The sequence below is a fragment of the Osmia bicornis genome, chromosome 10 (assembly GCF_907164935.1).
Source record: "Osmia bicornis bicornis chromosome 10, iOsmBic2.1, whole genome shotgun sequence".
Taxonomy (NCBI): Eukaryota; Metazoa; Arthropoda; class Insecta; order Hymenoptera; family Megachilidae; genus Osmia; species Osmia bicornis.
The window spans coordinates 689186-698928 of NC_060225.1; the positions used below are offsets into that span (position 1 = coordinate 689186).

The window sequence follows — 9743 nt, forward strand, 5'->3', positions numbered from 1 at the left end:
GAATAATGAGAATGCACTCGTTCCAGGTTGAACAAAATTATATTTTTCGTACTACAAGCACTGCGTGCCTTTCGCTCCAAGCGTCATGCTTCGACTCTCTTGACTCCGTCAGAGGCGCTGGTGTCGCAAGACAGGGGCGCTCCCCACAGCCTTTCTACTTAGACGCCACCTTATAACTACTAGCTGAACTAAATTTGTCACGTAACTTGCTCTGTAGTATCCAGATAATGGCGGAACTCGTCTTTGGGAATGCTTTTACGGGAATCAGTTATTCGTCCTTATATGAAAAGATCTTGAGCTGAATAAGGGCTCATTCGAAAGAGGAAGGTTCAATGAAGGGGGCTCAACAAATCGTTTTAGTCACAAAACTGTTATAGTTACTTAAAATGTACATGGATTCAGCAGGCGTATTTTCTCGATTTTTCCTCTACTTTGGACACTCATATTATTAGATATCAACACAATCTCGTTAAACCATCGGTTGAGCCCCCTGCATTGGACCTTCCTCTTTCGAATGAGCCCTCACCCAGCCCTATGTGTTCTCTTATAAGGACAAATAACCGATTCCCGTAAACCCATTAATAGGCCCATTTTTGCCGGTAATGTCACCTCGCTGCATTACCCGTGTCTACCCCCTTAAGCATGTGTTTAAGCCTAGCTTAGAAATAAGTTGCGACTCTGAATACTGGCCATACTCTTATGGCATCGTCGCCATATTACATTTCATTCAACGCTTGTGATTACAAGCTTGCAGCCTAATTCACACGATATTGCACACATACATACAGGCGAGGTTCGCAATCGCAACAGGAGCTTGGAGCGCCTGGGTTGGCCTGGGTAAAATGATTCGTGAACAAGATCTGACATGCGTAAAATGAATAACCATATGTATTAACCTCAGTTATTAAAAAAACAGATGTTTCAAAATATGTGTGATTGAAATACATTTTCAAAGAAAATTTTGGTGTATTATGTAAGCAAATATAATATTTGTCTTATAAAATCATCATTGTAATATATCAAACACTCAACTAAAAATTGTAACAAGTATAGCCAAAGGACAAATTTGAATATTAAAGCAGACAATTCTAAAAGTTACAACAGAATGCTTTTGGCAATACCTATGCCACCAAAAAATTTCTCGGTTAATGTTATAAGGTATATCTCAAATATTAAAAATAAATTTTTTAAGTTGTTAATAGTCGATTATAATTTATTTATATAGTCTTGAAGGAAATGTTACAGATGTGGCTGTAAATTCAGATTTCACAATAGAAAAAATTAAAATAATTGTAATAAAGCATTTTTATGGTCATGATGCAGCAAAAACATCGTCTCAGTTCCGTTTAATTAATTTATCCAAGTTTAAACAACTTACAGATAGATGTAGCGTGAATGATGAAGAAATCAATGAACATGGTAAAACTTTAATCAACTAAACATTTTATATATAAAAATAAAAGGAATTTTATTCATTGTAGATGAATTAATATTAACAAAAATTCGTCCTGTATCAAAAGAAAATTTATCTGAAGATACCTTAAAAGGTCCAAGCGAAGAAGTAATATTACAAGCAACAAATGATCTACCTATATTTAATCCACATCAACATGTTTCATCTATTTATTGTTCTGTAGATGTAAATATATTTATATTATTCTTTTCATATAAAGAGAATTTGTATTGCAGAAATATTATAGTTTCAGAATGAAATACGGAAAATTTTAATAACTCTTGTAAAAGCATCAGCAAAAATTTTAACGTATAGTTCAAAAGTAAACAAGTTCTGTGAAATTTTAAAAGAAAAATTAGAAATAAAATGTAAACCTACTATTGATCCAAATATTGTAAAAGTTCTAATGGAAATGGGTTACTCTCATCAAAGAGTCATAAAAGCTCTTTGTTTACGAAAGTACATAATATTATTCAGTGGTAATAATTTAAAAACAACGTTTTATAGAAAAACTTTAATTTTATTTTAGATCAAATATATCAGAAGCATTGGAGTGGTTAATAGAACATCAAGACGATTCAGATGATGATAATGATAATAATGATGATAATGATTTAAGCATTTTAACTGAAAGAGATAATGATAATGTTGTAGCAGGTTCCAGCTTATCTGATAATACGAAAAGAAGATCATTGAAGGAAGTGTGTATTGAACTATTTAAAGGAGGTAATTACTTATAAGTTGTAAAAGTTATAAACACATTTGTAAGACAATCAAAAAAACAATGATTTTTTGATAATATGAAAAATTCTATCAACTATTTGAAAATACTGATTTATTTTAGAAACGATATTTAGTATTTAAAATCTTTACAAGGCATTAATATTAGGAAATTTTTATTTTATAATTTCATAATCATGAATTTTTATTAATTATATTTTATAATTACATTTATATAAAATATTAATCACATAGAAAATCAAGGGTTGCAGAAACAAGAAAATTTGATTAATATAGTAGATCTTTTACTAGAAAGTTTTCATTTTTATAAAAAGATGGACTTCAAACCTAATTCTAAAACAGTGCAATCACTTCTAGAAATGGGATTTGATGAAAAAGGTATTATTAATGCACTAAAAGTTACTGGAAACAATCAAATTAATGCTGTAAGTGCCATGATTTTAATTCAGTAGTTGTATTTTAAATTCAGAATCTATTATTATTTTCAGTGTGAATGGTTGCTCGGAGAACGAAGACATAGTTTACAAGATTTAAATGAAGGATTTGACTCTGAGAGTCCAATTTTCAAAGCGATTATGAGCAACTCGCATATTCAACTAAGTCTTACCAATCCTAAAATGTTGCTTGGTAAAATTAATTACTTTTATTAATTGTATAAAAATTTATATCAAAAATGTAATATTTAATATAAATTTGATTTTTAGTGTATTTATCTATACTAGAAACCCCAGTTTCTATAAATATGTGGTTGAGCGATCCTGAAGTGTCACCTATACTTAATCAAATCATTAAAACATATCATGCTGAAAAACATGCAATTCATATAAATCAGTATATAAATAACTAATATTATTATCACAAAAAATGAAATTGTCTTGTTATAAATTTATAATAAAAAGTTCTAGAAATATTTATAATAATATAGTTTCTTATTAATTATGTTAATAAAATTATTATATATCTAATAAATTTTGTTGATACTTTATAAAATATGGCTTTTATTATTATAGTAGATATATAATATGATATGATATAGAATTATTCAAAATACATAAGTATATACATATATATAAAATGCCAAATCGTCATACTTTAATTTTTTTTATAACTGTTAAAAAATAACATTATTAGCTCTTACGTATGTATGTGTATACACGCACATATATGTATATAAAAATCTGAATATTGCTTGTTACCTTAAAACGGAAAGCATATTACCTAGTTGAAAAAAGCAATTTGTATTATAACGTTTATCGTGGTGTCGGTTTAACATTTAAGAGATAATAGTGCAAGAAGTATTGAAATTAAATCGTGTTTTCTAAGAATGGTTTATTATTTTACAAGCGAAGGTATTCTTATTTATTGTTCGCTTTATATTTATTCTATATATCAATTGTACCTCTTGTATGGTGATAATAAAAATAATATCATTTAATAAGGTTAGAATAATGTTCATAATTTTAAATTACAGTTATTCAACCACCAGTAACATTATTTATGGGAGTTGATAAATATGAAAGTAAGTTAAAAATATGAAAATTTATCATAATGTTTAAAAACACCCGTAATTTATAGGTTTTAAAGTATGCGATTTTATAGATGAAGACCTTATAAAATGGGGTTGGCCAGAGGATATTTGGTTTCATGTGGATAAATACTCATCAGCACACGTATACTTGCGTCTCAATTTTGTAAACATTTTTCATTATAAATATATGTATTATTACACATATTAGTATTCACACATAGATGTATTTATAGGGACAAACAATAGATGACATACCAAGTGCAGTTTTAGAAGATGCTGCACAATTAGTAAAAGCAAACAGTATTGAAGGAAATAAAATGAATGATGTTGATGTGGTATATACAATGTGGTCTAATTTAAAAAAAACTCAGGGTATGGAAGTAGGTCAAGTTGGTTTTCACAAAGATAAAGATGTTCGTAAGATTCATGTTGCAAAACGAATAAATACTATTGTTAATCGATTGAATAAAACTAAGCGTACAGAACAAGTGAATTTTAGAGTAGAAAGAGAAAAACGAGACCAAATTGAACGAGAAGATAAAAAGAAACTTTTAAGGGAACAAAAGGAGAAGGAAAAAGCTGAAGAAAAACGACGAAAGGAAGAGGCAGAAATGAGGCAAGTAAACATTTATTTTATTATCAAAAAGTATTCATAAGAGTAGTATTATTTTCTACTTTTTTAGGAGTTACAATTCCTTATTCAGTACATGTAATATGACATCAAATGCAGAGAACAGTGGATATGATTCGGATGATTTTATGTGATGAAATTACTGATGTTCATCATAGTTTGAAACAACTGAAAAGTGTTTCTGAAACAGACAAATCTTGCAATTTAAAAATTTAGTTTTTCATCATTTATAGAAGACAATTACAAAATCAAATATAATATCACTGAAATATGTGAATATATTAATATGATGTCAGTAGTATTGAATGAGATAAATTTGAGATATTACTGACTTTCTTTCTTTTTTTATTACAAGTTATTTCATTTCTTCTTTTGAATAAAATGGTATATTCTCTAACATTCTCTTAGAATATGCTTTGTACTATTTTGAGAAACATATTTTGCACTCTTGTAATTTCATCAATTTTGTTCAAATTAAATTCAGGCTATCAAAAAATATTTCTAAGATATTGTATTTTAAAACAATTGTGAAATTTCAAGATACACGTACCTGCTTGAGAAACAATCAAATTTAATGATTTCCTACAACATTATTTAATGATGTTAATACTGTTGTTAATTTTAAACTCTTTTTAAACAAGTAAAATGCATACATAGTTATTGACGTTGCTAAAACTTTTTTCTTGGGGGGGAGACAAGTCCCTTAGCGTTACTAACAGTGTCAAATGTTTAATATTATTTAATCCGAACTTCATTTTAGAGATGGGTTACTCGAAACATCGAAACCCAAGAAAGTTTCGAAAATTTGAAATTTATAGTTTTGAATGATTTGAAACCCTCGAAGCCCAGATTAGAAAAAGTAAGTGTAAAATCATTTAATAAAAAACCTCTCGCAGTATCAATAAAGAATATTATTATTAAAATAAAATGAAATATACCGACATATTTCCTATCAAAAAGAAAAAAAAAGTTTTAAATTTCGATAGTTTTGAGACAGGCTTCGAATTCGAGTTTCGAGAATTTAAAAATTAGTCCCATTTAATGGTTCAATTATTTTGTTCATAATTTTAGGTAACAAGAACAATATCGTGTATCTTGTTTTCAGTTGCTTCACTTCATTGCATTTCGTCCAAAACATTTAGTTTTATTAAGTTACAATTTTACAAGAGAATTTTAGAATTTCAGAACCTTAGATTTTTAGAATTTTAGAATGGTGAGAGGACCTAGTCCCATCCTGGCCCCTGTCTACTTAGTTATGTCAATGTACATAGGATAAGGTATAAGTATTTATTTTATACTAATCATTGGTGTTTTATCATTAAGCATCAAAATATATACAAATGTGTATAATTTAATTCTGTAAAATACATGTACAACAAAATAAGAAATATACAATATGTACTTGTGAAGTGGTTATTGCTTGGAACTGAGCTTGGCCACTTTTTGAGGTAGGTTTATTTCAGGAATTCTTCTGTCATTACCTTCCCTCGTTTGTATATACAAGATTTTGAAAAGATAGTGACCAATACTTCTCTACTTCATGTTGCATGGGCATTACTAAGAAACCTAATCATAAAATTAATTAAGAGTAAATTAATGCTGGAGTTTCATTGGACATTGCTAATCTGTATTTACATCTAATATGATGTAAAGAATCACTTCTATAAGGTATAACTATTAAATTTTTAATGATTACTTGACTAAACACTTACACTTGTCATAACAGATTAACGTTAACAGCTTTAAGGACATCAATTATCCACGAAGGATATTTTTTGTCTGGATATATATTTAACATATACACTTGTATAAATTCTGGAAATCTTTGTTCGTTGATACTTTGTCTAATATTTTGCATTAACTTCATTTGAAATGCAATATTATGAACAGACAATAAATGGCATGCAGCAGTTTCTACTGTCACAATATGATGAAGATAGGCTCGTGTATATGTTTTACATGTATTACACTCACACGATTCATCTATCGGTCTTGTATCTTTACAATATTGAATTTGTTTTAGGTTCAATTGTCCTGTTTGCACCAATGCACAGCCAAATCTCTGAAAAAATATATACACAATAAATGATTTATTTATGAAACTGTATGAGAATTTGTATAGATTGAGTTTAAATTTTATAATTACTGCAGTTCTTGTAGGAAACACGCAATCAAACATATCTATTCCCAAAGCAGAACAAATAATTAAATCAATGGCAAATCCAACACCCATTAAATAACGTGGCTTATTTTTTGGAAGTATATTTGTAGTAAGGTGTACCATTTTCCAAAACTCATCTTTACTTTCTCCGCCACTAGGAACAATCAATAATAAAATAATTTCTTTTCCTTTTTTTCGCACAGAATATTGTATGAATCATTACCTTAAGCCACCCACAGCATAACCATTTACTTTACGCTTAATCAATTGATTTGCACTTTCAGATCTAAGTTTGGCATCAAGACCTCCTTGTACAATAGGAAATATACTCTGATCGTTTGCCCTTTTGTGAGCTGTTAAACATCTGTCTAACCATCTACTTGTTCTAAAATTAAATACCAGATATTAAAAAATGAATTAATAAGACAACTAATGGGGTTATGCAAGAAACACAACACATAAGTACCTATGCATTGCTTCTTCTACTCTGGGCCCTTTTAATGTACTCTTAACTACATCATCAAGTTGCATAATTATATCTGCACCTATTATATTTTGTATATGTATCGAGTGTTCAGGAGTCAACATACAATCTGATTCTAAAAGATAGCATAAAAATCATTCATTTTTTTCTATTATTTCCATTAGTGTAACTAGGATTTTAATCTGGGCTAGGTCCCTTATCTTTATTAACAGTATCAACTGTTTAATATTGTCTAATTTAAACTTAATTTCAATATTGTTTACTTCTTTTTATTCACAATATCACGTAATAAGAACCTTACTGTACGTTTAGAATCTTAGAATTTTAGTATATACTTTTTTAGAAGTTTGAAATTCAACAATTTGAAACATTGTGACTAAAATTTTTGAATTCTTTAATTTTATAACTATAAAATGTGCACATTTTTAGAGGGAAGAAGGCAGATCTACTCTGGCTGTTACCTAGTTACATCAATGGTTGTTTCGAATGAAATATACATTTTTCTGAAATTTTGGATACCATTATATGGTGATTTAAATTTAACACCTTCTTCTGTAATTTCTGCTAGCTCTAATAATGATACCATTTGAAAACCACCTGAATCAGTCAGTAAAGCTCTTTTCCAATTCATGAAATTATGTAATCCTCCAGCTTCTCGCATAACATTAAGACCCTGTAAAATAATAACTTTTTTATTAATTTAGTTAACTTGTTGAAATAATTTAAATTAATTAATTTCCAAAATAAAAATTACTCGATTCTAATAATTATATACAATTTTTACTATAAATTAAATAAAAATAATTTTAATAATAACCTACAGGTCTTGTTCCTAAGTGATACGTATTTCCAAGAATAATTTGACAATTCAGTTGTTCTAGTTGCTGAGATAATAAACCTTTCAATGTGCCCTATAATAATATTAATATTGAACTTTAAAAGATACTAAATAAATTTTGAATAATGTAACTTACTTGTGTCCCTACAGGCATAAATACAGGTGTATCCACGCAATGATGAATGAGAGTTATTTTTCCAGTTCTAGCTTTTGTTGTTTGACATTCATGAAATATTTCAAAAAATAAAGCTGGTTTTACGCTATTTGCCATTTTTTGAAACTAATAAAATCAAAAACGAATGATCTGTATTGTACATCACCTTTTTATGTTGAAATAATCATTTAGTATGAATATAAAAATATTTGTGATATCATTTTATTCAGTAAATTAAGTTTCTATGAAGTACTTTGTTGATTTTATAAAAAATTATACCATAGTGGATTAATTTTACCTCACTTTATATTAAAAAATTATCAACAAGTATTTTTGTTTAATTATATCCTCATAGCTGTATGTATATATGTATATATGTACTTACAAATGTAAATATAACTATTGTTTATAAAGTTTATTTTATTAAGTCAGAAACTGTATTTTTCTGTAATTATTAAATAAACTACACTTTACAATTAAAATATAATATACATCAATTTAATTCATCATATAACCTGCTTATTAGTACTTAAGCGATTAATATCATCACTCATCACTGATTATTATCATCAAGTTATCACACTTCATAAGTATGTGGCACCCTCGTCTCAGGATCAGTCATCACAGTCCATGGAGCCTGCTCTGCCGTCCGGCAGGCGGCAGCACCACGAGCGGAAGCAAATCCTCGTACCGCGTGCAACATTCTAGCGTGCTACGTACGCATCGGTTTCACACCCCCTACGAACTCGCGCTTTTTCCGCTTTCTCCGCTTTTCACTCTATTCTTTGGTCTACGCTACTTCGCGTCTAGTCGATGCTTTCGCCATCATTACGCCGAGCTCTACGTACACACTTTTTATTACATTCTTTTTACACATTATCATTCATTCAGTTTGTTCAGTTCTATAATAAAGTTTTGTGCTTTTCTACTGTTGCGCGTGGATTTCAGGTGTCTAGGGATTTTTGTATAAATGTTACGTGGGTAAGGTGCCCGTGGAGCGCTAAAGCACTCTGCTCGCGGCGCGAGTTTTAATAAAGTACACTTTATTTTTAAAGGTAAAATAATAGTTTTTATTCCTTTATTATTCAGACTTTATCTTTTTATGAAGAATGTATGCAAACGGGTTGAAGCTTTGAATCGTTCTGAGCTTGGCGGTGAAGATCCTCGATCGAAGTTGGCTGCCATCCCCTCCTCGCTGGATCCTGAATCCTCCCTCAGGATCATCCCTGGTCCAATGGTGGTGGGGCCCATCCCTGTCCGGAGGCGGTCCCTCTCCCTGGCTTCGGTCCACCCTTGGGCGAGCGGAAGATGGTGGTGCTCCGCCAAGACTCGAGAACGATTCTGTGCACACGTGCTAAGAGAAAGCGTGGGATCCAGAGAAAACGTAAGACAACAAAAGATCTCGCGCTAGCGAGCCAAGGCAACCCTTAAGAGAATTTACGACCCTCTGTAAATAAACAGGATGTCGAAGAGACTTCGACAGTTTCAAGAACCAACATGATTTTTGTTACGAGTAACGAATTAGATACAGCCCGCAATAAATTAGCTCTTTAGAAATTTCAAGTGTGATAGTCTTATTTCTCCGGATTTCCAACTCTCTCCCAGCACGATCACCCGTGTTGAGAGTTTTACAATATCTTATCTATTGTTTGTACATTCCTTTGAATTTTGGCTCCTAATTTATGAGCATTGATATAACATAATGCAGACATGCTGCAGTCATGCTCTTATGGCATTGTCGCCATATTACATT

The 9743-nt window shown here is 30.0% G+C and overlaps 3 protein-coding genes across 9 annotated transcripts; 2 read left to right on the forward strand and 1 right to left on the reverse strand.

The window, feature by feature from the left end:
* The first annotated feature begins 724 nt into the window (after nt 1–724).
* LOC114881518 (ubiquitin-associated domain-containing protein 1) lies at nt 725–3093 on the forward strand. 3 transcript variants are annotated; one of them, XM_029198334.2, is made up of 8 exons: nt 725–1158; nt 1226–1419; nt 1482–1639; nt 1701–1912; nt 1983–2179; nt 2552–2619; nt 2683–2821; nt 2899–3093. In XM_029198334.2, the coding sequence occupies exons 1-8, from the start codon at nt 1106–1108 to the stop codon at nt 3039–3041; spliced, it is 1164 nt and encodes a 387-aa protein (XP_029054167.2). In that variant the 5' UTR covers nt 725–1105; the 3' UTR covers nt 3042–3093. The 3 variants fall into 3 exon arrangements, with proteins under 3 accessions (XP_029054167.2, XP_029054166.2, XP_029054165.2); XM_029198333.2 differs by having other exon boundaries at nt 726–1158; nt 1707–1912; nt 2429–2619; XM_029198332.2 differs by having other exon boundaries at nt 727–1158; nt 2429–2619.
* Nucleotides 3094–3281: 188 nt separating this feature from the next.
* On the forward strand, nt 3282–5762 carry LOC114881520 (coiled-coil domain-containing protein 25). 3 transcript variants are annotated; one of them, XM_029198339.2, is made up of 5 exons: nt 3282–3543; nt 3666–3713; nt 3770–3885; nt 3956–4338; nt 4406–5762. In XM_029198339.2, the coding sequence occupies exons 1-5, from the start codon at nt 3519–3521 to the stop codon at nt 4485–4487; spliced, it is 654 nt and encodes a 217-aa protein (XP_029054172.1). In that variant the 5' UTR covers nt 3282–3518; the 3' UTR covers nt 4488–5762. The 3 variants fall into 3 exon arrangements, with proteins under 3 accessions (XP_029054172.1, XP_029054173.1, XP_029054174.1); XM_029198340.2 differs by having other exon boundaries at nt 3779–3885; XM_029198341.2 differs by having other exon boundaries at nt 3284–3543; nt 3794–3885.
* LOC114881519 (queuine tRNA-ribosyltransferase catalytic subunit) lies at nt 5685–8599 on the reverse strand. Of its 3 annotated transcripts, none has more exons than XM_029198335.2 (9): nt 8506–8597; nt 7973–8116; nt 7820–7909; nt 7518–7671; nt 6981–7113; nt 6738–6899; nt 6500–6668; nt 6066–6415; nt 5685–5919 (listed from the first exon to the last, which is right to left on the reverse strand). In XM_029198335.2, exons 1-8 carry the CDS (start codon nt 8542–8544, stop codon nt 6071–6073), a joined length of 1236 nt encoding a protein of 411 aa, XP_029054168.2. In that variant the 5' UTR covers nt 8545–8597; the 3' UTR covers nt 5685–5919; nt 6066–6070. The 3 variants fall into 3 exon arrangements, with proteins under 3 accessions (XP_029054168.2, XP_029054169.1, XP_029054170.2); XM_029198336.2 differs by lacking the exon at nt 8506–8597 and adding an exon at nt 8376–8415; XM_029198337.2 differs by lacking the exon at nt 7820–7909 and having other exon boundaries at nt 8506–8599.
* Nucleotides 8600–9743: the final 1144 nt, after the last annotated feature.